Raw genomic sequence first — 27,671 nt, forward strand, 5'->3', positions numbered from 1 at the left:
TTTTTTTTGTGGTACTGGGGATGCAACCCGGGGTCATTCCATCTCCGAGCCACACCCTCAGCCCTATTTTTTAAATTTTTTATTTGTAAACAGGGTCTCACTGAGTTGCCAAGGGCCTCACTAAGTAGCTGAGGCTGTCCTCAAACTGCGATCCTTCTGTCTCAGCCTCCCAAATGCTGGGATTACAAGTATGCGCCTCCACACCCCGCAGTTTCTATTCATTCTTTTGAGTATTCCAGAAGCAAATAACTACGTTTTCTTTCCAGAAATGTGTCTCCAGATGTCTGTGTTAAGTCTGGGTTCTTGCCACGGAGCGCTCTGTGGCCACCTGCCTCACCCCGTTGTGTGCCAAGTTAACTAACTCTGGTGCCAAGCACAGTGTTGGCTATACAACTGTCCCTCGAGTGGCTAAGAATGTCGCTGCTGGGCCTGGGTGGCAGCTCCCTGGCGGGTCACCTTAGTTCCAGCTATGCCCCTCAGTCTTCAGAGAGGGCTTGGGGACAAGGTGCTTGGCCAAGGGCATGGAGTCAATATCGGGCCCGGCTTGCCCAGCCCCGTTTCTGTTCCAGGTACTGCTCACCTCCGTCACAGGCTCTGTCTCTGGGTGACAGGCCTCTGTGGCTTATTCCCCCAGCCTGAGGAAGGTGAAGGCTTGGGACGTACTGGCAGTGCCCGGTCCTCTCTCCCCACACGCTGAGCTCTCCAGAAACCTCCACTGGCTCAGAGTTGGTCTCTTGTGTTTGATCAGGAGGATCCTGCCCTGAGGCCTGCCCACCGAGGGCGGCCCTGGTGAGGCTGAGGGTAATTACAGGACATGTGTGTCTTAGTAGCTTAGGCCACAGTGACCCAAGCTAAGACCTTTTCTCTTCGTCTCAGGGGGGCTGACTTTTTCTCATCATTGCTGATAAGTATAAATTACAACAATATTTCTCTTGCTGTAACTAACAGTATTTTTCCTGGTAATATTTAGAAAAAATAAGCCCGGCATGGTGGCACACACTTGTAATCCTAGTACTTATAGGCTAAGACAGGAGGATCACAGGTTTGAGGCTTGGTTCAGCAACTTAGTGAGACTCTGTTTCAAAGTAAAAAAATCAACAGAGCTGGAGTTTTTACTTCTTGTATGATGCCCTTGAGTTTAATACCTACTACCAAATAATAATGATGATAATAAATTTTAAGGGCAAAATACCCCTGGGTTCAATCCCCAATAAAACACACACACACACACACACACACACACACACACACACACACACACACCATGGACTTCTATTTTTTTTAGTAAATTTCATATGACTGCTATAACGAAATTAATTTTGCCACAAGCATAGAGGCTTAAAACACTATGAATATATTTTCTTGTCACTTCAGATGCCAGAAGTGTGAAGTGGGTCTGAGAGAAAGTTGAGTTCATCAGCCTCCTTTGGAGGCTCTTGGGGAGAATCCATTCCCTTGCCTTTCCCAGATTCTATAGGCTGCCCACATTTCTTGGTGTGTGGCCCCCTTTCATTTTCAAAGCCAGCAACACAGATTCACTCTGACCTCTGTTCCCATCACATCTCTCTTTCCTGCCCCTCCTTTCCTTTATAACAACTCTTGGGATTATATTGGACCCACCCAGGTAATCTGAGATCTCTTTTTGGTACTGGGAAACAAACCGAGGGGGACAATTCTGCCTCTGAGTTACACCTCCAGCCCTATTTTATTATTTTATTAATTTATTTATTTACGGTACTGGGGATGGAACCCAGGGGCATTCTACCTCCGAGCGACATCCCCAGCCCTATTTTTTATTCTTTATTTTGAAACAGGGTCTCACTTGGTTGCTGAGAGCCTCACTACGTAGCTGAGGCTGGCTTTGAACCTACACAATCCTGTCTCAGCCTCCCAAATGCTGGGATTACAAGTGTGCGTCGCCACGCCCGGCTGTTCATTTTTATTTTGAAACGGGGTCTTGTTAAATTGTTTTGGCTGGCCTCGAACCAGCAATCTTCCTGTCTACTCTTATAGTACTAGGACTATAGGAGTGCGCCACTGGGCCCAGCAAGATAATCTCTTTTTTTTTTTTTTTTTTTTTTGCAGTACTGGGGATGGAACCCAGAGACTTTATACCTCTGAGCTACACCCCCAGTCCTATTTTTTTTAGTCTTTATATTTTTTGAAACAGGGTCTCACTAAGTAGCTGAGGCTGTCCATGAACCTCAATCCGGAATGCTGGAATTACAAGCGTCATTTTACATTCTTTATTTTGAAACAGGGTCTCACTAAGTTGCAGAGGCCCTCACTAAGTAGCTGAGGCTGGCTTTGAACTTGTGGTACAGTCTGGGCATTTGCATAAGGTGGCTTTGCCTGATAGAGGTGGAAAGGGTCCACCCCACCAGGCTCACCGGGTGCCGGGGAGGTGGGGAAGATCAGAAGTGGTGGAAAGAGCCAGTAGGTGGTGCACACTTGTAATCCCAGCAAGTGTGCACCACCTACTGGCTATTTAGTAATCCCAGCTACTTAGTGAGGCCCTTTGCAACTCAGTGAGACCCTGTTCCCAAATAAAGAATAAAAAATAGAGCTGGGAGTGTAGTTTGGAAGTAGAATGTCACTGGGTTCCATCCCCAGTACCTTAAAAAAAAAAAAAGTGGTAGAAAGATTATTAGTTTCCTTTTGAATATTTTTGTATGAATGAAATTGTTACTGTAATGACTTTTTATACTCTAATGTTTTATTAGTTGGTAGTTTAGGTACTCTCACCATAGCCATAAACACTGAATTGGGGGAAGTTTGGTGACTTTAAAAGAGGAATTTAATGGCGGCTCGGTGGTGCATGCTTGTAATCCCAGGATTTGGGAGGCTGAGATAGGAGGACCGCAGGTTCCCTGCCAGCCTCAGCAACCTAGTGTGGCCCTGTTTCAAAATAAAAAATAGGGCTGGGCGTGTATCTCAGAGGTAGAATATCCCTGGGTTTCACCCCCAGTACCACACACAAAAACTAATAACGAAACATTAAAGGGGGGAAGCGCCGCAGCGCCCTAACCCGGGCCGCCTCCCGTGTCCCCAGCATTTACTGCCGAGGCTGTGCCAAGCCGCTGTGCTGCTCGTGCGCGCTTCTGGACAGCGGCCACAGCGACCTCAAGTGCGACATCGGCGCCGAGATCGTGCAGCGGCAGGAGGAGCTGGACTCCATGACGCGGGCGCTGCAGGAGCAGGATGAGGCCTTCAGCGCGGCGCACTCACAGATGCGCTCGGCCATCGGCCAGCTGGGCCGCGAGCGCGCCGAAATCGCAGAGCTCATCGGCGAGGGCGTGCGCCAGGTGGTAGCGCACGTGCTGGCGCAGGAGCACGACCTGCTGGAGGCGGTGAACGCGAGGTACCAGCGAGACTACGAGAAGATGGCCGGCCGCCTGGGCCGCCTGGACGCCGTGCTGCAGCGCATCCGCACGGGTGGCATCCTGGTGCAGCGGATGAAGCACTACGCCTCCGACCAGGAGGTGCTGGACATGCACGACTTCCTGCGCCGGGCGCTCGGCCGCCTGCGCCAGGAGGAGCCCGCGAGCCTGCAAGCCACCCTGCGCACCCAGGGCTTTGAGGAGTTCAAGGTGCGCCTGCAGGACCTCATCTCGCGCATTACTCAGGGGACAGGTAAGCCCCAGACCCTCATGGGCAGCCTGCTTGCGGCTTAGGGGCCTGTGCCTCCCTGCTGCCTCTTGGGGAAGTCAGGGCAGACAGGATGCTCTCCGTCTGACAAAAGGGAACTAGGTATGAATGAAGTGCCCTGGCTTTGGTCTGGGTGCAGAATAAGGGGGAGAGGAGGTCCTGACCACGGGTTGCAGGTGCCCAGAGGAGCACCTTTTGCTAATCTGTAAGACCCTGTGAAATGGCAGTGACTTTGTGACCCCAGGGGAACACGTGGAAGTTGAGAAACTGCAGAGCTGAGGGCAGGAGCCAACCCGGTTTTAGCCCACTCCAGGAAGCTCTCTGGAGCCCAGGAACAGAGAAGTCACCTGGAATGTGGGGTTGAGGCCAAAGGGGGTCAAGAAAACCTGGGAGTGGTTGGGTGCTTGCTCAAAACCACAGAGCGGGGGAGATCCCCGGCCTGCCAGTCTGGACCAGCTGCCTGTCTCTGGGAGCCCTGCCAAGGATTGGTACACATGGGAGGCAGAGAGACAGCAGAGCAGTTCCTGATTTCAGAAGTTGTCCAGTTCAGCTAGGAGAGGAACCAGGGCCATATCACACAGCCACAAAATGAGACAGTGCTTGGCTCTGCCTCAAAATCCAGGAGTTGTGGCATCTCTGTCTGAGCTGGAGATGCTAGAAGGCATTCAAAATAAGTGGCGGGGGGTGGCAGGAGTGCACAAGCAGGCCTTGTCTAAGCTAAGTGCTTTGTGCATGTATGTCACTGTCGACGTGATTTCCATTATGATGTCAGGCTATAATGTACCGATAAAAGCTTTTTTTTTTTTTTTGGTGGTTGTACTGGGGTTCCTGGAAGCCCTTCTACCTCCAGGCTACACTCCCAGACCTACTATACATACATACATACATACATACATACATACATACATACATACATATATATATAGTTGTTGTTGTTTTTTGAAACAGGGTCTCTTAGGCCAGCGAGGCTGGCTCCGAATGAGCGCTATCATCCTGTCTCTGCCTCCCAAGTGTGGGGATTACAAGTGTGCGCCACCACGCCCGGCTAAAAGCATATATATATATTTTTTAAATCCCTAAGCTGGAATCTGAGCTCTGGGCAGCTGATGTCAGGCGCCCTTACTGGGAAAAGGAAGAGAGGCCACAAATTGTGTAGGTACCTGGGCGGGTGCCAGTGGCGAGGGCTCGTTCAGTCCTGGGGCTGATGAATGGGGCTTGTAAAGGTACGATCCTGTAGTGACCCTGGGTTTGTGCCTTCTCCACGTAACAGTGAATGTTTCTCCATAGCTGGGAATTGAACCCACAGAGTTTAAACGGCTTGCCTTGGCTGTTGTCACCGGGCAGTGGCAGAGAGAAGTGATGGTTTATTCCAAAAGCTTGAGGTATTTACATTAGATTGAAATAAAAACCAGGCTTTAGGTCAGGAAGAGTAACATGGAGCTCTGACTCTAAGAATCAGTGTAGCCGGGCATGGTGCCACACACTTGTAATCCCAGTACTTGGGAGACAGACAGGAGGAGCTCAGGTTCATGGCCAGCCTCGACAATTTCATGAGGCCCTCTGCAACTTAGGCCCTGTTTCAAACTAAAAAATAAAGTAGGGCTGGGGTTGTGGCTCAGAGGTAGAATGCCCCTGGTGTTCAATCCCCACCACACACACACACACACACAGTCAGTGAGTAGTAATGGCGTTAGGCCTGTGCACCTTTTGCCTTGCCGGTGGCTCTGAGCCAGAGAGGTGCGTTTGGGGTTTGGAGCCAAAGGCAGTTGTCTTTATTGCTGCCCCTTCCCCCCTATGGCTGGGTTCACACTCATTGCAATCCAGGGCTTTCCTTCCAACTGCCAGCCCTTCCGTGGAGATTCCTTGGGGCTTGGGTATCCAGGGATAAGCAACAAAGACCTCTTCTCTGTGTTCTCCAGATGGAGTTGTGTCCAAGAGAGCCAGCCCGGAGACTGCCCGTGCTCCTAGCGCGCCCAGGGACCCTGTTGAAGCTGGCCTGGTAAGAGGGGTTGGGTTTGAAGGGCAGGTGGTTGGGGCAGCAGGACAGGCATGTTGGGAGTCCTGGTGCCCCTGGTCTGCCGGAGCCAGCCGGCAAGAGTACGGGTTCTGGAGTGAGGTGTGAGGATGGAAATTTTTAAATTCTAACATGGGGGAGCCGCCAGCTTACTATCTCTACTGGTCGACCCCTGTTCATGGGTCAATATTTCCTACGGGTCGACGACTATGCCTGGGTCAGTATTCTCTATTGCGCGGACGCTCCTGGCCAACGCAACTTCTGGGTCAATCTCATCTTTATTGTGCCGACAACGGGCTTGTTTTTCCAGAGGTACTTACACAGCTACAGGTCGATCAACATTCTCATGCTACCACCACCAGAATACAATAAAGACCAATACAAAACACACACATCACAGACAGGCCTATCAGTACCCTCGTGTCATCACCACCTGATCCTCTCTCAGACCTCTTTGAACTTTCCATGACCCCAAACCTTGTAGACTCTGGGTGAAGGACAGTCAGCCGAGTCAGAGACACCAATCTAGGGGAAGGCCTCAGTGGCTCCCAACACTGGTCTTCTGGGAAAGTGCCTGAGAGAGGAATAGCAGGGTTGGACTGGAGCTTTGGGTTGGGAGGGGTCCAAGGGAGAGATGGGTGGGGGCAGCTAGCTGGCTCTGGGCTCCTAATGCCAAGTCGCTCTTGATGGGCCATGAGCCAGGTTCAGGAGGAGTTAGGCCCTGACGTGGCCAAGTGGTCGCTGGCAGCAGCCCTCTTGAACATGGCCGATGAGCTCCCTCTTGTGTCCCCCTCAAATGGGCGAGCTGTTTCCTGGGGCAAACAGGTAGATGTTCACACACACACGGTTCTGGGATTGGAATAGAGAATGGGGCCAGGAGCTGGATCCCCATCCTAGCAGCCCAGGTCTCTATCCGGCTGTGGGATTCCAGGGCCGTCATATGCCTGAGAACCCGTTCCTCAGGGTTGGAGGCTCCACTCTCCTCTCGTGCCGGCATTCCCTCTGCGGCGCCCTGACCTGTGGGTGTCCGGCTTCTGTGCACACACCTCTGGTGCGCTCTTCGTCTTAAGGCAGCCACTCCCACCTCCAGTCTGCTCCAGGTCCAGAGCGCCTCCCCGCCTGGAAAGGCAGTGGTACCTCCAGCCCGACCCCTCCAGCTCTTGCAGACATGGCCCCCTCCAGTGGGACAGGCCTTCTCCATTCCCTGCTGGCTCTGGTCTCCTCCCTAGCCTGGCCTCTGCTTCCTGTGTGCACACCTGTTAAGGGCCTGGGCCCCCCACACTGAGCAGTCATCCCCGGAGAGCAGGTCTTCTGGGGAGGGACAGGGACAGTAAGCCTTGCATGAGGTGATCCTAAGAGAGAGGCTGCCGTGGGCTGAGGAAATCAGGAGAGGCTTCCTGGAGGAGGCAGGACTTGGAGCCTGAGAGTTTGCGAGCTGGGAGAAAGCATGGAGTCTAAGCTCCTCTTTTACAGAGGAGAAAGCTCATGCCCAGAGAGGGGCTGTGGCTTACCCGAGGCCATGCAGAGCAAGGATTAGAACCAACTTTTTTTTTTTTTTTTTTTTTTTTTTTGGTGGTACTGGGGATCAAATCCAGAGGCATTCTACCTTTGAGCTCCACCCCCAGCCTGATTTTATTTCTTATTTGGAAACAGAGTCTCACTAGTTTAATAAGAGTCTCACTACTTGCTGAGGCTGACCTTGAACCTGCAATCCTCCTATCTCAGCCTCCTGAGTACTGGGATTACAGGTGTCTGCTGCCGTGCCTGGCTAAAACCAACTCTTAGCTGCCTTGGATATGGCATCTCGATATACTCCGTTTCAAAGGTTAAAAAAAAAAAAGATGTTTTGGTTTAGTTTTTGATAGGTCATATACTCACATGGTTGGAAATAAAAACAGCGATAAATAGCGTGTCTCACTCCCACTGCATCCCCGTTGTCCAGTTCGAATGCCCAGATAGCTGTCTTTGTTCATCACCTCCTTTCAGAGTTTATGGAACTGCAAGCAAATGTGACAGATATTTGCCCTTTCTGCTCTTGTTTTTGCACAAAGGTGGTGCCACACCATGTTTACTTTATCTTGTGCTCTGGGCTTTGCCACCAATGGTGTGTCCCAGAATCCCTACCCGTCATGGGAGTGAGCTTGCAGAGCCCTTCCTGGTATCTTTCTGTGGCTGTATAATGGCCCTCGGAGTGGATGGAGTGTGCTTTGGTTTGCCATTTCCTGGCACAAACAATGCTATCATGGGTAATATCTGCAAAGAAATAACATGAAATAATAATGGGAGAGTGCCCTGGGCCCTCAGGCTCAGCAAGAGAGCCCTGCCGTCTTGTGTAAAGGTTGAGGCATTTTGCCTTATCTCTGTCTTATTTATTTATTTTTACTACTGGGGATGGAACCCAGGGACATTCGACCTCCGAGCTACACCCCCAGCCCTGTATTTTATTCTTTCTTTTGAAACAGGGTCTCACTGAGTTGCAGAGGGCCTCACTAAGTAGCTGAGGCCATCCGTGAACTGTGATCCTCCTGTCTTAGCCTCCTGAATTCTGGGATTACAAGCGTGGGCCACCATGCCAACTTTATCTCTGTCTTTTTAATACACACACACTTTTATTTGGTGCATTGTAATTATACATTTTATTGGGGTTTAGAATGATAGACACATTCGCATACAGCTCTTGGAGCACTTCTGTTTTGGTTACACCCCCTGTGTCCCTCGCCCCGTACACTTCTTTGAGAATGGAATTGATCATTGTATACACATACACAGCATTATTTCGACTGTTACACTCCTTAGGTCTCTGTCACCCCCTCCCCTAAGCCCCCTCGATCACTCCATTGGCATCTCGGCTCTTCTACCTAATGTTAACTGGGTTGTTTCTGAATTTCTATCTAACTTCCACATATAAGAGAAAATATACAACTGTTTGTTTTTTGAGACTGATCTTGCTTAGCTGATCTTGCTTAGCATAATATTCTTAAGTTCCATCCATTTTCCTGAAAATGACATGATTTTGTTCTTCTTTACGGCTGAGTAAAATCTCCTTGTGTGCATATACTACATTCATTTGTTGATGGACATTGAGGCTGGTTCCATAATTTAGCTATTGTGAATTGAATCTACTGAAAAAGAAATCCAGAAAGCAATTCCATTCACAGTAACCTAGCTGGCCGTGGTGACACACTTGGATCCCCGTACCTGGGAGGCTGAGACAGGAGGGTTGCAGGTTTGCAGCCAGCCTCAGAAACTTATGAGGTCCTCCGCAACTTAGTGAGACCTTAAATAAAAACTAGAGCTGGGAGCCAGGCATTGTGGCACATGCTTGTAATCCCAGCATTGGGAGGCTGAAACAGGAGGATCACGGTTGGCGGACAGCCTCAGCTACTTAGTGAAGCCCTCTACAACTTAGTGAGACTCTGTTTCAGAATAAAAATAGGGCAGTGAGTGTAGCTCAGAGGTAGAATGCCCCTGGGTTCCATCCCCAGACCCGCAAAACAAAACCAAAAAACAACTAGGGCTGGGAGTGCAGTTCAAAAGTAGAATGTCCCTGGGTTCAATCCTCAGTACCAAAAACAAAACAAAACAAAAAAAACACAAAATAAAACAAAAACACAATAACCTCAACAAGGATAAAATAGTTAGGGACACATTTAAAGAGGTAAAAAACCTCTACAGTGAAAACTACAAAACACTAAAGAAATTGAAGATCTTAGGAGATAGAAACATGCTCTTGGATATGCAGAATAAATATATTCAAAATGCCCATCCTATTAAAAGCCATCTATTAAGATACCATGGTCATTCTTCACAGGTTTAGAGAAATCAATAGTAAAAATGTATACGAGAAAACAAAAGACCCAGAATAGCCAAAGCAATTCTCAGCAATAAGAACTCTGCAGGAGTCGTCCCAGTATCTGACCTCAGTCCTGTCTGGATAAAGCAGGGGAGGCCTCACTATCAGTTGTGAAGCAGTTTGGATTGGGAGCACGTCTCCATTTTGCAAAGCCTCCTGCTTTCATTTTGGTTATTGCTAAGGGTGGGGGTGGAGCCCAGAGAAAGAAGCGTGTGGGTGCAAAGGTCAGGTAAGGCCGCACCTGCAGGCGGGCAGCTCTGGGACCCATGTTGCAGCCTTAGGAGGTGGGAACTGGGCTTCTAGCTCTAGTATTCATCCCACTCCAAACTGCTGGCTTGTTTACTTTCCTTGCAGTTAGGTGCCTAGTAGAGATAAAAAAGGAAATACTAACAGGCTTCGTTCACCCAGTATGTTTGGGCGGGCATGGCTGGGCTATCCCTCCTCTATTTCTTCTAGGCTTTTTGTTGTTGTTAATGATGTTGCAATATTTTAATGGAAAAAGTGTTATTTTTTTAAAAGCTCCAAGACGACTATAAATCAGTTATCATACTTTTTTTCTTTTTCTTTCTTTTTTTTTCTTTTTTCTTTTTGCAATTGTGGGGGTGGAACCCAGGGGCATTCGACCTCGGAGCTATACCCCCAGCCCTATTTTTTTATTCTTTATTTTGAAACAGGGTCTTACTGATTTGCAAAGGGCCTCTTTAAGTAGCTGAGACTGTCTGCAAACCTAGATCCTCCTGTCTCAGCCTCCCAAGTGCTCAGATAACAAACGTGAACCACCATGTCCGGCTATATACTTTTTTCTTAACGAGTTCCCCTGCAAGTCCCCTGCTTCTTAGCATTGGTGGGGAGTGGTAAAGGAAGGGGTCAGATGTAGGAAGGCACCCAGCCCTGCCTGCAGGGAGTTCTCAGCCTAAGCGGCCAGAGGGTCTTATAAACAAGCAGTTCCTACAGCCAGACCGGGAACAACAGAGCAGAACCAACCTTCCTCTCCTCTCTTTTCCCTCTTTCCCTCCTTTCTTTCTTGCCTAGGGATTGAACCCAGGGCCTTCTGTATGTTAGGCAAGCACTCTACCACTGAACTGCACCCCCAGCACTAGCCCATGCCCTGTGTACAAGTCGGTTTCATTTTGCTTTGTTTTTTGGTACTGGGGATTGAAAACAGGGACATTCTATCTCTGAGCTGCACCCCTGGCCCTTTGTATTTTGAAACAGGGCTCACTAAGTTGCTGAGACTGGCCTCAGAGCCGTGATCCTCCTGCCTCTGCCTCGTCAGTGCTGGGATCAGTGGTGTGTGCCGCCACAGCCCGCTCTATGTACAAGCTTTTCGACTATGTTCGGCTCTTTGGGCTCTGTTCCTAGTAGTAGAATTCTGGGTCCTACGATAATCCCTTGTTTCACTTTTTGGGGAACCGCCTCCCCCTCATTTGTATCATTATTAGTGACTCTAAGTGCTGGGTGCTCTTCTAAACATTTTGCTTGTATTTAATGTAGTTCATCTACATTGCCATACAAGGAGGGTGTTATCTTTCTAATTTCACAGAAGGGGACTGAGACCCAGTGAGTTTTAAGTGTGTCACCTGTACAGAGGCCGACCAGGTAGAAAGAGTTAAGGACCCTGGGGAGAGTTAAGCTCGAAGGAGGCCGGGTTCAGCTCAGATGGAGGATGTGCTCCCTGCTGGAGCCATGGAGCTGGTGGCTCCCTCAGCAGCACGCTTCTCCTCCAGGCGATACGCGGGGCTGGCTTTTGAGCATGTCTTGAGGAGGAGTTGGGCAGTGCGGCCCCTGAGGTATCTTTCAGCCCTGTTAGCCTACTCAAGTATTGAAGTGGACTCAGCAGCTCAGGGTCAGAAGGAGGTGAAATCACAGAAGCTTTGGGGAGGGAGGACTCTTTGCCCCCAGTTGAGCTCTGAGCTTCAGACTGGGAAGTCTGCTCCTGAGGCCAGCAGCAGGTCTGGTCATTTATTTTTTAGATGGCAGAAGTTTTAGTAACTTTATTAGCCATTTTATATGATTAAGGTATAAATACAGTGCACATTGCATAAAGACATCACTTATTGGTTAGTTGGCATGTATGTATAGCTTGCATGTCTATACCTTTAACTTAATAAGCGCTTATGAAACATTTAGATGAGCCTAGACACACAGCATATTTAGCTCTCAGATCTGATTATTCCTTTTTTATTTTTTTCTTTTCTTTTCTTTTCTTTTCTTTTCTTTTTCTTTTTTTTTTTTTTTTTGGTGCTGGGAATTGAACCCAGGGGCATTCTACCTCCAAGCTATGTCCTCAGCCCAATTTTTTATTCTTTTTTTTTTTTAACCAAAATAAAATCTTTATTAGTAGATTTATTTGTAAATTACCTGCTCATTAAAATAACCCCCTAATCATTATTTCACATGCTTTCCTGGTCATTCTGAACATTTGGAGAGCGAGTTGCAAAATATTAGAATTACATCATGTGCTCAAACAAGGCAATGCTCTGCTTTCTTGTTTCATCTTTGATATTATAAACAAGTATTCTTTATGTCATCTGTTTAGGGCCAGGCTTCATGTTTGTGCTCTTTGTTGGTGTTAATTGTTTAAGAGGGCTCCCAACCATAATGGTATTGTCAAGTGTTCCTAAAAGAGGGCTATGATATGCCAAGGGTAAATAAAAATGCTACTAACTGAATCCAGTATTAATGAAGCAACAATATATTAAATAGGGCTGTCTCTTTAAACACATATAAAACAAGGTCATGTATTGAGCTGTCAACAATATAACCAGAGGCTCACAGGAACCAGTGTTTCCCCTAAAACAAATGATCTGTTTGGTATTTCAATGCTCACAATAACTATAGAGAACACACTAAGTAGGTCTTCATCTCTTCCCCTTAAATAGAGCGAATATATCCTTCCTTTAAAATGTCCCTAACACATTCCAACACTAAAGATGGTTACCGCCACTGTTTTTACCTTGAAAGCCCTTGTGTTCCACATTGATAATTAAGAACTTTGCAATGACTTGAGGTTTAGGCGCTAAGTGGTATAACTTACCATCTTAGAGCGATACATAATCTATTGGGGATAACTGGCTATATCATATTTTATTCAGGTGATCTGATTAAGATCCTTACATGTTAGAAAGATAGTCATCTGCCTTGAAATGTCATTGAAACTTAGTATATTAATTTCTAGTCCAAGTTGAATATTAGGGAATTTCAATTTTGTTAATCGTGTTTCAGCTTGATCATAAATGTAAAAGCTAGATTACATAAAAACAATTGATAAAAACAGCATCCTTAAGGGATTGGCTGAATACAATATAAGTACCCTTGATTTTTATAGTCTATGAAATGAGTTGTTAGGGATACATATGTATACATAGGTAATTTCTTAGGTCAAAGTTGTGGCTAAATCCACTTACATACAAGGTTCAAAGTAGCTAGGTCATTTGGATCTTAAGCAGCTTCCCTTCCCATAAATTAAAACTTCCTATTTTAAAAGTTATGCTAATTCCACTATAATATTTAACATTTTAGTTACTAATCTGTCTTCCATTAGAATGGTGGCTCCTTCAGAGCAATCACTGGAAGAGCACACAGAGGTGCCAAATGAGTAATGAACAATGTTGCTATTCAAGTGGTGTGCATGCAAACATTAACCTCCAAATTCTATACTCTGATTTTAAAGTCCTCGATTGTAAACAAAATTATACCAAGGCTTTGATTTAACTTATGCTACATAATTTTTTAAAAACTAGCTCCAAGGTAATTTTATTATAAAAAGTTGGTACTCATATACATAAACTAATTTGAACTTGAAATTTGTCATGCATTTACTTCATTTTTTAGCTTGACCTTCTAGTAAATCTTTAGCTTCATTGATTTTGGCTGCTATATAAGGAGATCCTCCTCTGGGTGATTTAAGAGCATAATTCGTCAATGAGCATCTCTTATTATTCCTTTATTGGCAGCAGGGCTTACACCTAGTATTAATGCTGCTTCCCACTTTGTCATTTGCGGTTCAAACCCACCTCTGTAATAGCTACCACTGAAGGGAGATTTGGGTAGACTTTGAAAAACTTGTTTTACTTGTAAAACATAACGGCCTGCAAATCCTGCAGCAGCAATGGTCAGTCCAACTGCTACCACTGTACTGGCCATGGCTCGGCTGCCCTGCCTCCAGCAGGAGCGCGGATCATTTCCCAGCACCGCGGGAGCAGCGGCGACCTTATTCTTTATTTTAAAACAGGGTCTCACTAAGTTGCAGAGGGTCTCATTAAGTACCTGAGGCTGGCCGCAAACCCATATTCTCCTATCTCAGCCTCCCAAGTACCAAGGATTACAAGCGTATGCCGCCACACTTGCCTGATCACTTCTGTTTTGTTTTCTGACTTTTTTTTTTTTTTTCCTGACTTTGTAGCCAGACGAGGCACAGAAGGTGCAGGTGCAGGCCCTGGAGCTGGCTGAGACCCAATCTATGGCTGTGGTACAGTCAGTGCCCGGAGCACACCCTGTACCCGTCATGGCCTTCTCCATCAAAAGCCCCACCTATAGACAGGTAGGTCTCTCCCCAGCACCTGCTCCCTCCTGCACCCCACCAAGGCAGGGAGGTGGACTCAGGGCAAGCATCTGGGCCTTCTGCGGCAATTCCTGAGGAAGTATTTGCTTGATTCCTACCTTCTACTTGTTCTTGGCTGCGCCATCAGGAAGCTCCCTCAAAGCACCAGCTTCTCCCAGCCCGGCTATTTCCCAGGGCTGTCAGCAGCAGAGGCTAGAGGTCAGCAGCTAGCATGGGACGGGCATGGCAGTCAGGCGGGCTTCCCGCCTGAAGAGAGTCATGGTCCCCGTGGTAAAGGTGGAGAGGGAACAGCAGGAGCGAGACCGTGGCCGCAGGTCTCCCGCCAGCACCCGGGTCAGGACCTCCGTCTCCAGCCCCGGCGGCACCTGACCTGGCCCTGTGACTCCCCATGGCGCAGGAGGTCTCCAACTCCATACCCCTCCGGAAGAGGAAGGCCTGCCAGACCCAGTCCCCCGGCAAGATCATCAAGATGGAGTCCGAGGAGGAGAAGGAGGCGAGGTCGGCCTCGAGCTCCCCCGAGCAGCCCAGGCCCAGCACCTCCAAGGCCGTCTCGCCTCCCCACCTGGATGGGCCCCCCAGCCCCAAGAGCCCCCTCATAGGAAAAGAGATCTCCCTACCTGACAGCAACCACGTGACTGACGACGCTGGGGAGGCAGGTAGGGAGGTGGGTTAGACAGCGGTGGTGGAGGCCTGCACACTGTCCCCAGGGTCTGGGCGGGTCCCTGTGTGCGTTCTGACGTCCTGCCCTACGCTGCCCTGCTCATTGGCCGTGCACGATTCGCCCCGGGGAGAGAGTCCATCTAGTTCATCCTGTGCTCTGTTGTGGTGCGATTGTGGGGGGTTTGAAGGCTACCACACGATCCTGAGTCTGTTCCCCAAAACACTTCCAGTGCCCAGCACCGTGCCTGTGCACAAAATAAGTAGCTCCAAGAAATGTTTGTTGGTGGTGAGTGCCTGGCACACCCCCAGAGAGGACGTGGGTAATGTCCACACCCGCCGTTTCCCTAAAGTTTTATGCAAAGTCCACCCCTCAACCTAAGAATCTCATTTATCCTCATGAGATATTGTTTATGATCCCTGCCAGACAGGGAAATTGAGTCTTCAGGCAGAAATTGAGGTCAGTCCAAAGATTTTTGGAACATGGGAATTTTTTTTCTGGACCTGACCCTGAGTCCAGCTTTGTTCTACATATAAGTCCCAGACTGAGACCTAACCCTGGTCATATACTGAGCCCCAGGTGCTACTCCTTACCCACAAATCTATTAGCCATTCAAGGATATGTGCACATCTGCGTGTGTGTGTGTGTGTGTGTGTGTGTGTGTGTGTGTGTGTGTTAGTGGGGATTGAACCCAGGGTGGGGGGACCTCTGAGCTACATATCCAGCCCATTTTTTTTATTTTATTATTATTATTACTTTTTTTGCCACACTGGGATGGAACCTAGAGGCATTCTACCTCCGAGTGACACACCCAGCTCTATTTTTTATTCTTTATTTTTATTTTTATTTTTTTGTGGTACTGGGGGTGGAACCCAGGGTCTTTTCTACCTCCAGGCTATACTCTCAGACCTATTTTGTATTTTATTTGGAAACAGGGTCTCACTAAGTTGCTGAGAGCCTCACTCAGTAGCTGAGGCTGGCTCAAACCTGTACAATCCTCCTGTCTCAGCCTCCCTAGTGCTGGGATTACAAGCATTCACCACCATGCCCGGCTACTTTATTCTTTATTTTGAAACAGGGTCTCACTAAGTTGCAGAGGGCCTCACTAAGTTGCTGAGGCTGTCCTCGAACCGCAATCCTCCTGCCTCAGCCTCTCAAATGCTGGAATTACAAGTGTGCGCCACCACACCTGGCTTTCTTTTTCTTTTTCTTTTTCTTTTTTTTTGGGGGTGGGGGGTTCCTGGAAGCCCTTCTACCTCCACCTCCGGGATACACTCCCACGGGCTACACTCCCAGACCTATTTTTTTAACATTTTTATGTGGAAATAGGGTCTCTTAAGCCAGCAAAGCTGGTTTCGAACGAGCGTGATCCTCCTGTCTCCGCCTCCCAAGCGCGGGGATTACAAGCGTGCACCACCACGCCCGGCCTGGCTTTCTTTTTTTATTTTGAAGCAGGGTCTAAGTTACTGAGGATCTTGCTAAGTTGCTAAGACTGACCTCAAGCTTGCCATCCTCCTGTCTCGGCTGTCAAAGTACTGGGATTATAGGTTTGCCACCACCCCCTGCTCATCAAAGGGCTTTGATTAACTAGATGAAGCATTTTTTAACTCTAGACATCTCAGGTCACAGGGCTGAGATTGGCACAAATTAATATACTTCTTCAGGATTGTGAAAAGTATACCAGCTATTGTAGTGCAGGCCTGTAGTCCCAGCTGCTCAGGAGACAGAGGCAGGAGGATTAGTGAAGCCCAGGAGCTCAGGGCTAGCCTGGGCAACATAGACCTCATTTCTGGGGAAGAAAGGGGAGAAGGGGTTACAAAAGGTACCAAACTAGATGGTGTTTGTCAAATTTCCTATACAGATTCTGAATTTAGGGCCCATAGCTGCAGTAAATATCCATAGAAGAAATGAAAGAAATCCATTGGTGACTAACCCAGACCCGAACAGAAGGCAGATCCATGCTGGCACACACAGTGAATGTCCACGTCACAGACCCCGCCCCATATGGGACATCTGTTACCCACCAGCCCACTGGCCTGCAAGGACCCCGCCCCACTCGGGTGAACCTCACCCCAGCCAGCGCGCACCCCAGACAGGACCTGACGTCGTCTCCTTCTCCGTTCCAGATGACCACATCGTGGTGATCAGCAGCTCAGAAGACTCAGATGCAGAGAACTCGGTGAGTGGCCCGGAAGTTTGGCCCCAGGCCTCTGCCTACCCTTATTCCAGGTCCCAGGGACCACAATCGCGGCAGGTAACTCTCAGACTTGCCTTGCGCCTGGGCAGTAAGCCCTAAGCCGTCCCAAGGACAGTCTCCGTGTGCCAGCTGTATGCCTGAACCACCCTGGCCCTCCCCACACTGGCGGGAGCCTCCACTAGCCACTCATAGGATTCTTGCTAGAACTCTTCCTTCCGGCGCCCTGGCTCTCTTCTTAAATGGCCAGGGCCTTTGTCTGGAGCTTTCTCGTGTATTTTCTGTCCTCTTAAGTCCTCTGTCAGCAGGGCTGGATAAGAAGCCGTCCCCTGGTTAATCGCAGCCAATAGGGGCCAGGAAAGGGAAGGGGCAGCCCTGCACAGGGGCTGGACACACAAGCGTTGACCCCATGTAAGAAAGAACTTCTTTAAAGCCTCCTAAAGTGAAACCAGTGACCCCGCTGTCCCTGACAGTGTGTTATTAGAGCTGGGCTGTCACCTGTCCAGGGAAATATGGGTCTGAATAGAGCGTCAGGTTGGACTGGGTGGCCCCGAGGCCCTTTCCAGCCCTCAGTCTGAGGTTCTGTGTTGGAAAGTGCACGGAGCCACTGGAGATCGCTGAGCCACACTCTTCGCCAGCCCACACGCTGCTGAGAGCCCGAGAAGCCGCCCACCCCAGCCCGGCCTTCAGCCCGCCCAGTGGCACAAGCTGCCCCCCAGCTTGGCCTCCCTACACGCCCGCTGAGCAAGCCGCTGCTCCTGACGCTGAGGCTCCCGGCCAGCCCATCGAGCACCGGGAGCACACTGCCGTGCGCCGAGGGATCAGCGTTCGCTTGTGCAGGGCGCAAAGAGCTACCCGCCTTCCGCACACCCTCCACCTGCCCTTCCAGGCCCTTCATCCCCCCATGCGGACTTGGTCTCCAGCTATGGCCCCTGCTGCCACAGGGCCTCCCAGCCGTCCTGCCAGTGTCCTGCAGCGTCCTGCCCCCCTGCAGAGGGTCCTCAGCCCGCCCCGCCCCGTGCGCAGGGTCCCGCAGTCCCGAGGCCGCTTCTTTAGGGGCTCCTCCCATTTAGCCCAGTGGCTCAAAAATGTTTTTGCCCTCCCTTTGTCCTGCATGGATCACCAGTGCTCTCCCATGAGCCCGATACCACGAGGCCAAGCACCCCAGACTCTTGGGACAGGAGTTCCCCACAGGGGTGCTGACAGATCTCCCATGGAGAATCCCCCAGCCCAGGTCTCACTGGGAGTTTCTCCAGTTGCATTTCCCCCACCCTGCCCTCCCCAGAGGCCGCCCACCAGCCATGGCCACCCTTAGGCAGACCTCTAAATGCACCAAGCGCCGGCCTCCTCTGTAGCCAGCCGCTGGTCACCCCACCACTTGAGCCTCGAGCCTGGCAGCCAGACACCCCTGCCCGCCCCTGAGCCGCTTCTCCAGCCCACGTGTCCACAGCCCGCCCGGAGGAGGCGTTCAGTAACCCCTGGTGGAGGGTGAACCAAGGAATGGATGGCCGGGGAGCTCTGGGTGGGGAGGAAGGGCGCTGTGGCCAAGAGGGCATGACCAGGATTTACAGGCCTCTGCCTAATAAGGAAGCTCCTCTCACTCCCCACTGCTCCCCATCTCCTCCCCCTCCCCCCGAGTGTCCGCCAGGATCTAAGCCAGTGTGGGCAAAGACTATGTCTTTCCCAACACCTGGCAGATGTGGCCACTTAATAAATACTTGCTGAATGATCACCCTTGCGAACCCTTATTCCACGACCGTTAGATGCTGGTGGCACGAGCTCTTGGCTATAGGTGGTTTTGTCTCCTCCCTGCACCTAAAGTTGGTTCTCCCCAGGGATACCCTGGCCCTCAGCACCTCTGGGACTGTCCCAGCCCCACCATGTGGTAAGACTCCAGTGCCACTGAAGTACAGCTCTTGGGGTGTACCCCACTCTCCCCACCTATCATAGCTGCCCCTTCCCCCCAGAGGAAGAGATGAGCATCTGTTGCCTAGATTTCTTCCTTCCACTCAGGTCCTGCCTTCTTCCTGAGTGCATTCAACATCCCCACCTTGACCTCTCAAGGGTCTTTACCCCATTCCACATCAGCTTCCAATCCCATGGCCACACCCGCACCTTGCTGCCGCTGAGAACTCTTCGTCTCTGGCCTGCTTGGACCTGTACAGCGTCCTATTCCTCGAGCCCTCGGTCCCATCGGACATCACCTCCCTCCCACCAGCACTATGCCTCTCAGCATTCTTCATTAGGATCGGGGTGGCCTGCCAGCCAGCCTTCCCATTAGGACCTCCCCAGCAGAAAGCAACCCTGGAAGGATTCAGACGCTTGTTGCCTCTGTGCTGCCCCCTGGAAGAGAGGTGTTTCAGAGACAAGCCGCCCCAGGCCCAGAACTGCAAAGGCGGCCTGGAGCCTGAGGCCCCTCGAGCCTGCCAAGCCACACCCACTCCTCTGCTCAGCAGCTCCACCGCCACTCTGGGCTTCTGCTCCTGAGAGAAGACAGGACTCTCTGATGGCACGAGAACAGTAGACATCCTGCTACCTAATTACAGATTTATCTGTCCTTGCCACATCCCTTTGCCGGTTGCTTTTTATTTGGGGTAGAGGGGAAAGCACCTGTGTCCTGGCCTGGTCCCCGGGAGCATCACTCCATCTCATTCTCATCTCTTCTGCATCTTCTAGCGCTTCTACTTACGCTGAGAGATGCCTGGCCCATCCCCCCTGGCCCTCCTCCCCTTCCTTACGCTTCACGCTGCTCCCTCCTCACCCCACTTCCTTGCGCCTCCCCACAGTGAACCCACCCATGGGCACCAAGGAATCCCCCGTGCCTCTGAGCACAGTGGTCCTTTCCGTGCCTCGTGCCCTTGACCAGCATGGGAGAGATGCTTTCCCTGTAGCTCTGGACACTCCACTCGCGGGCTCTGTTCTTGTAGATGTTGCTGTTCTCCAGCTGCAGTTGTGGGGCTCTTCTCTCTTTAGTCTGCATGTTCTCAGGATGATCTAGCCACACCCTGACTAGTCGTAGCCCAGGGGTAGCTGAGGCCCGTGCTTGTGACCAGTGGCCTCTGGCAGTCCCACTGGGCGTCACTCATCCTCTCTTCCCTTCTCTCTAGGGATAGCTAAGATCCCAGAACACCTCCATTTTTTTTTTCTCATTCCAGCTACTTTTCAAGTCTTGTCTTTCCATGGCCTATAGCTGGATACTGCTTCCCATCCTATGATTATTTATTTTTTTAATTTTGGTACTGGGGATGGAACCCGGGAACATTCTACCTCCAAGCTACACCCATAGCCCTATTTTTTATTTTGAAACAGGTTCTCACTAAGTTGTGGAGGGCCTCACTAAGTAGCTGAGGCTGTCCTTGAGTCTGTGAGCCTTCTGTTCAACGTCCCAAGCGCTGGGATTACAAGTGTGCACCACTATGTCCTGCTCTATCCTGTGATCTTGATAAAGTAACAGCTGCCCTGCTCCTGGGTGCAGACAGGAGCCTGGAGGAAAGGTGGAGAAAGGGGCGAGGATGCCAGTTCTCACCGCACCTCCACACATGGTGGAGGGCAGAGCTGAGGGGCCAGAACCAGCCATGGGGAGGGGGGTCCTTCCAGCCGCGGTTCATCAAGGCAGGCTAATCAAGGAAGGAGGGATTCGAACATTTTAGGTTATGCAAAAGTGAAAGTTTAGAAGCCTGTTTACTCAGAGGACAGAGCCCAGCACCCATTGGTTTTCTTTTGTGTAGTGTGTGTCTGTGGGGTGGGGGTTGCTGGGGACTGAACTAAGGGACATTCTACTCTGAGGTATATTCCCAGTTCTCTTTTATTTTTTATTTTGAAAAAGGGTCTCACTAGGTTGCAGGGGGCCTCAGGAAGTAGCTCAGGCTGGCCACAAACCTGCCATCCTCCTGTCTCAGCCTCCCAAGTACTAGGATTACAGATGGGTGAGTGCATGTAAAAATTAAACATCATAAGATTCTTAACTTTTAAAAATACATTTAAAAAAAAAAAGCTGGTGCATGCCTGTAATCCTTGTACTTAGGAGGCTGAGACAGGAGGATCAGAGATTTAAGGTTAGCCTTAGCAACTTGGCAAGGCCCTCTGCAACTAAATGAGACCCTGTTTCTAAATAACTAAAGAAAAAGGGAGGAATGTAGGTCAGAGGTAAAACACCCCTGAGTTTAACCCTCAGTACCACACACACACAAGTAGATTCCCCCTCGGACATTTCTTGCTCATTTTCATGGCCCCTTCCAGATCTCCACTATAAATTCCCAGTCCCCAGCTTGCAGGGAGCCAGTGGGCAGAGTGCTCCAGGCAGCCCCATCCCTTCATCCTCCCCAAATTCAGTCTTTATCCAGACTTACAGTGAGAGTTGTAGAATCCTGGCCTGCTTAAATAGCACCTTCTCCAAGTTTTCCGGAGTGAGGAGGAGCCTCCACGTGGGCTTCCCTGTGTGTGTTGGGCCTGGGCCCTTCTGGGGCTCAGTTGAAAGACCTTGGCATGTTCTGAGAGAGAGCTCACCCACACCCAAAGTGGTGGTTGGGCCACAGTTAGGTGGAGGGTGAGTCCCAAACCTGTGGAGTCCCCCAGATGAGGACCATGTTTGAAAACCGCAAGGGTGGGTCAGCGACATCTCGATCAGGATCTCCGGTTTTAGGATCCAAAGCTGCAGAAAATAGTTGTGCTCACCCACTTCCGTGACAGACGCCCAGCTCCAGGCTCTCGCAGCAGCAGGACTGTGTGGAGGCAGGAGGGGGCAGCCGGGCAGATATGGCAGTGGCGGGAGGGAGACCTGTGGGAAGCAGCGGGGCCAGGGGCCAGGGAGGCCTTGGCACGAGTGAGCACGCATATCGGAAAAAGGGCCCTGGGTGTTTGGCTGAGAAGGTGGGAGCTACGTTTGCTGAAGGGCGAGAGCAGTTGGCAGAAGAGCTGCAGAGGCCACAGGCTAGCGGTTGGGATGGTCTGGACCTTCCACATGGCAACAGCTGGAGGTTGTATCTGCAAAACCAAAAGAATGTGCGTGTATCTGCAAATGTGCGTGTCTTGCCCAACTGATCCCAGCTGTAGTCGGAACCTGGGTGCTTAGAAAGTTCCTCAGGAGCTCGGGGACTGTTGCTAAGCATCAGTGTCAAACACTAGATATCCTCGGGAGGCTGGATGCCAACCGTCAAGGAGTTTGGCTGGTATCTGTTTGGCTGATGACCAGATGTGGCATGAATCTGAGACAGGATAGTGGTTTCCAGCCTGGCTGAGCCTTGGAGCGTTTTAGCAACTACAGATTCCTGAGTCCCACCCATAGATGTTCTTGTTCCATCTATCTGGGTCTCAGCCTGGGCTTCCAGAATTTTTTTAAAATTTTGTTTATTATTTTATTTATTTATTTATTTATTTATTTATTTATTTATTTATTTATTTATTTATTTATTGGTGGTACTGGGGTTCCTGGAAGCCCTTCTACCTCCGGGCTACACTCCCAGACCTATTTTATTTTTGAAAACAGGGTCTCCTAAGCCAGCGCGGCTGGCTTCGAACCTGCGCGATCCTCCTGTCTCTGCCTCCCAAGCGCGGGGATTACAAGCGTGCCCCACCACGCCCGGCCCCAGAATTTTTTAGTGCCACTAATGCCTTAGCAAAGTCAAGGACCACTAGACTGGAAGATCCAATTGCACATCTATGTCAGAGGAACTTGTGTATGAGCCCTGGGTGGAGGTAACATTTACAGAGGGGCATCATACAGCAGGGGAGTGGAGAAGTGTGTCTTCCCAGGTAAACCTTGACTTTTGGAAGCTGATGCAGATGTCACACCAGCTCTTCCTGTAGGCACTGTCGGTACAGGCCTCCCGGGTGGAGTACAGCTGACCGGCTCCAGCCTTGCGATCTGTGATAAAGAGGAGTGAGGTAGACATAGCTGGTGAACAGATTGCTCGTGTGTCCCAGTTGCTTGTGTATCCTGGAAAAAAACCTGGATCCCATGTGGCTCCATCTGAGCACAGTTTTGCTTTCAAAGAAAAAGTCCATTAGCCAAGTATAATAAAGAAATACATTCTGGTATTTATTCGCCTCTTTCAAAAGAATACTAAAGAGAATCCAGCTTATACCCCATCGATCAGCACTTCTTAAGTTTCCCTTTCTGTCCAAGCTCTCCCTCCCTTTCTGGTCTTCACCACCTCTCTCTCTCTCTCTCTCTCTCTCTCTCTCTCTCTCTCTCTCTCTCTCTCTCTGCCCCCCACTCCCTTCTTCCTCCCTTTCTGTTTCCTCTCCAAGCAAATCTCTCAGCCTTTTCCAAAGACTGTTCCTCTGTAGGCACTCCTGCCCCTTCCTCTGCCCCCAGCCATCCTGATTTGTGAATAATTTTGAGGAGTGGGGACTGTGCAAGGTGGGACAAAGGACAAAAAGAGGTTTGGGGCCAGGCTTTCCATGTGCTCATTGCCTTCTGGTAGATCTGGGCCTTTAAGGAAATTCTCATTAAATGTTCCAGAATTCCCAACTGTGCTGCTGGGATTTAAGGGGAGGAGGGGAAATTGTGAGTTGATGGTTGGATGGATTAAATGGCCAGCACTCTAAGTGAGGCCAGCCCCCTGGGATAGCCATACTCTATGACCAGTCCCCAATGGCAAGAGGAAGAGGTGTCAGGCTGAAAGGTCCGGCCTTGCCTCTACTGACAAGCTCAGAGGATGCTGTCAGGGAGCCAGCGGGTTCCCTTAGAGAAGGTGCCTTCAGGACAAAGTGCATCTCCTGGCTCAGTCCCAGGACAGTGGGGAGCTCTAAAAATGAGGTCACCATAAATGGCCTGCTGGAAAGATGCGGGAGGCGGACAACAGTGCAGGGCTGTGGCTCTCCAGGGGGCAGCTCTGAAGATGAGGCTGGCGGCGAGGCCTGCAGGGACACCGGGGATGGAGTGCGCCAGGTGCAAGCACTCGGGCCACAGAGGGGCTTTCTCAGTGATCTTTGGAGTTACAAGAAGAATGGATGTGAGCACTTGGCCGAAGAACCTGCTCTTCAGCTGCTGGCAGAGGGAGCCGAGGCGCAGCCCCCACCAGCCCAAGTATGAGGGCGCCACCCCACGGAGCAGAACGGGATGGCCGCTGGTAGCCGGGGGACAGAAGACAACTTGTTTCTGTGATCCCCCAGCTAGCAACAAGGAAACCGCCACAGAAGGGAGAGGCAGCAGTGTGGTTCACTCAGAGCGAGACGGGAAATGAGCCTTTGACAGCATGGCTGAAGCAAGGGGCCAGAGATACAAAGCATTTGGCGAATTCCCGTTGGATCTTTAGGTATAAGGAGGCACACCCAGCTCTCTGTGGATCCATCTGGATGCCTGTCGCCTGTTTCCATCAGTGACTGGGAGGACGTTGGTGAGCCTGGCACGAAGCCTGAATGGCAAATAGAGCACCAGCCAGCCCCTCTTGGGAAAATGCACCCCATTTTAACTTGCTTGCAGCAGGAATGACTTTTCTTTTGACTTGCATTTTGTGGAGAACATGTTTCTCCTGGAGAGCAGGGGGTCTAGAGGAGCATGCTAACTGTGTCTCGGACCAGGAACATCAGCTAGGGGCCAGAGAGAAGAGACTTCAGCCCAACAGTGACACCAACGCCACTGAGAAGCCGGCGGTGGTCTGTAAGAGGAAGACCTGAGACGTGCTCCGGGCTCTGGCCCAGCAGGGCCCCCAGGTGTCTCTGAAACACTGGCCAAGTCACCTCTCTTGGTCTCAGAACATCCACAGGTGGCGTTCTAGCGTGTTCACCGAAGACTAAATATCTGGCCTTGGCAGCTGTGCATGTGATTTGCAATTAACTTTATATATTATCATCAGAGGCTGCAGCCCCAGCTCTTTAGGGAAAAGATCTAGAGCTCTTCGTTGCCTCTTTGGGCTTCCCACCCTGAGGCCTTTCCAACAGCATTCTAGCCAGGACCCATGTTGGCACTGGAGAGCAGAGCCCGGGTGTCCAGCCTGGGGAACCCCACACTCTCAGGCTCTGCGCATCTCTCTCCACTGCCGGGGGCCCGTGTGTGCCCCTAGATTTGGAGATCAGGAGGCTGAGCCGTCTTTCCCTCCCCCGTGTGCAGGATACTGGGACCCCAGCTAGGTTCAAGGACAAGGAAAACCAGGCTCCTGGCCCCTTCCTGCCAAAACATCCTCTGAGGTTCCATATGAGGCTTCTTCCCGTCTCATTTGAGATGTTTCTTCTCAATCTGCTCAGAGTAACAAAATTAGGAGCAGATATCGCAGGCCCTGCCCACCATTTGACTCACCCTGAACCCCTACAAGCAGCACAACTTGCCCCCTACACGCACATGCTCGTTCCAGTCTTCGCGTCTCACACTCTTGTGTCAACACAGGCCCACAGATTCACATCCCCTGGTACACCACTCATGCCTGACACTCGGGTTCATGTGTCATGTGGACTCTCACTTCTCTGCGTGATCTCACGGCCTAAGGCGTGTGACCTAGCTCACACGCATGACCCCCACACGACAAGGCAGTTCTCGCCTGTCACGCGTCCTCCTGCATGTACGTTTCTGATGATTCACCTACCAGCTTGCTGGTGTCCCACACTCTTGCATGTGTACACACCTGCTCCTGGACACCCGCTCACCTTGCCAGGCCACTCCCTCGGGCATCCGAAGCCCTGACCTGTTGGTTTTTCTGTATTGCAGTCCTCGCGAGAGCTGGACGACAGCGGCAGTGAGTCCAGTGACCTCCAGCTGGAGAGCCCCAGCTCCCATGGGGTCTTGGACGAGAGCCTCACCGAGCCCCAAGCAGAAGAAAGGCCCCTGGTTTTCTTTGACCTCAAGATTGACAATGAAAGTGGGTCTCCTGGGGGCATCCTGCACCCCTTCCTAGCTTAGTCTCTGAGTCCCCAAAAGAGGCGTAGGCAGAGCTCCCGGTGAGGCCCAGGCCGGCCCTGGCAGGCAGAGTGGGAAGAGGGCTCAGCTCCCTGTTCGCCCAGGTGCATCCTCCAGTGGTTCTAACAAAGATGTTTGCCTCCAACAGCACCTGGATGGGGGTGAGGGAAAGCAAGTGTCTCCGCCAGCTCACCTCTCGCCAGACCTCTTACACACAGAGCCTGGGGATATACTTCTAAACAGACACGATGTATGGGCTCCCTGGGGAGACCAGTAATCCAAGCAAGGCGTTCAGAGATGTGCGAGGCCTTTGCGCAATTCTGAGAGTGGGAACTGTCCCTCGGGTGGGTGCACAGGGAGATCTGGCCCCCTCTCCTGGAAGCCCCGGCTCCCTCCCCTTTGTGCCTGCTTGGCTCTGTCCTGCCCCTCCCAGAGCCAGGAGTCCTGCCCTGCTCCCAGGACTTGAGCCTGGGCTAGCCCAGCCAGCTAGACACAGGGAGGCCGGAGCCTACCAGCCCCTGCGTCCCAGGGCTCTGACCAGCCTGGGAGTGTGCAGTAAGGATAGGAAGAAACAGTCTGGGTCTCCTGCACATGGAGGCTGACAGAAGACAGGAGGGACCTGGGCCCTAAGGGGTTGGCAAACTGAGGTGAGTAGTGTGGGGAGATTAAGGTCCCCAGCAGGTGCTGGGGGCAGCCCCTGGCCCCTCAGAGCTGGATCAGAGCTGCCTCTGCAGGGTGGTGCTTAATTCTTGCCAGCAGGCCCCAAGGTGGAATTCCTAGGTGACCCATTGGAAACCCTGGAGCCCCCCAACCCCGCGCCAGTCCCCCTGCACCCCTGGGGCCTCAACCTGATCTTTTCTCCTGCCCAGCCCAGAAGATTAGCCAGCTGGCGGCTGTGAACCGGGAAAGCAAGTTCCGTGTGCTCATTCAGCCCGAGGCCTTCAGCGTCTACTCCAAGGCTGTCTCCCTGGAGGTGGGGCTGCAGCACTTCCTCGGCTTCCTGAGCTCCATGCGTCGCCCCATCCTGGCCTGCTATAAGCTGTGGGGGCCCTGCCTCCCCAGCTTCTTCCAGGCCCTGGAAGACATTAACAAGCTGTGGGAATTCCAAGAGGCCGTATCAGGCTTCCTGTCTGCGCTGCCCCTCATCCGGGAACACATCCCCAGTGCCAGCAGCTTCAAACTCAAGAGCCTGGCCAAGACCTACCTGGCCAGAAACATGAGTGAGCGCAGCGCCCTGGCCGCCGTGCTGGCCATGCGGGACCTGTGCCACCTCCTCGAGGTCTGCCCAGGCCCGCAGCTGGCCCAGCACATCTACTCCTTCGGAAGCCTGCAGTGCTTCGCCTCTTTGCAGCCCCTGGTCCGGGCGGCAGTCCTGACCCGGGCCGAGGCCCGCCTCCTGGCCCTCCACAACGTGAGCTTCCTGGAACTGCTGGCCGCCCACCGCTGCGACCCACGAAGCGGCTTGAAGAAGTACGTCTGCTACCTGAGCCTGCAGCGCGGCTCCTCGCCCCCCGCCCAGCCTGCGCCCCACCTGCAGGCTCTGAGCACCTACTTGGAAGGCCTGTTGGAGAGGCCAGCCTCGGCCCAGGCAGAAGCCATCTCGGCCCCTCTCGCCAACCACACCTTGGCAGAGAAGGCCTCCCAGCAGAGCTGAGAGGAAGGCATGACCGGCTTCGGGTCCCTGGCTGGGGGTGGGGGGGTGTCTTTGAGCCAGGCCCCCCCATCATAGCATTCCTGAGTCCTGGGTCCCCAATACTCAGTTATCATTTGGTCCAGAATCAGTTCCCTTCCTCTGGGACCAAATTTTCCTGCTCTAAAAACCTGACTAAGGAGGCAAAGCACTGACCCTCCCTCCAGGGGCCTAGGGAGACCCTGAGGGAAGAAGGTCCAGCTCTGGCCTAAGTAAG

At 51.3% G+C, this 27,671-nt stretch overlaps 1 protein-coding gene and 1 pseudogene across 2 annotated transcripts in view; one reads left to right on the forward strand and one right to left on the reverse strand.

Annotated features, from left to right (window-relative positions):
- Positions 1-27,418, forward strand: part of PML (PML nuclear body scaffold) — a gene marked incomplete at both ends in the record, with an annotated part of 44,187 nt that extends 16,769 nt beyond the window's left edge. Inside the window, 7 exons of the mRNA XM_080691656.1 lie at positions 3,053-3,633; positions 5,568-5,647; positions 13,921-14,058; positions 14,477-14,735; positions 16,864-16,916; positions 25,576-25,726; positions 26,634-27,418. Coding sequence (XP_080547782.1) covers positions 3,053-3,633; positions 5,568-5,647; positions 13,921-14,058; positions 14,477-14,735; positions 16,864-16,916; positions 25,576-25,726; positions 26,634-27,418 — 2,047 coding nt within the window. The remainder of the gene's footprint in view (positions 1-3,052; positions 3,634-5,567; positions 5,648-13,920; positions 14,059-14,476; positions 14,736-16,863; positions 16,917-25,575; positions 25,727-26,633) is intronic.
- On the reverse strand, positions 13,339-13,661 carry LOC308260766 (mitochondrial import inner membrane translocase subunit TIM14-like; annotated as a pseudogene). The gene has a single exon. The product of its transcript is annotated as a mitochondrial import inner membrane translocase subunit TIM14-like (transcript).
- Positions 27,419-27,671: the final 253 nt, after the last annotated feature.

Source organism: Muscardinus avellanarius (assembly GCF_963383645.1).
Source record: "Muscardinus avellanarius genome assembly, chromosome: 3".
NCBI lineage: Eukaryota > Metazoa > Chordata > Mammalia > Rodentia > Gliridae > Muscardinus > Muscardinus avellanarius.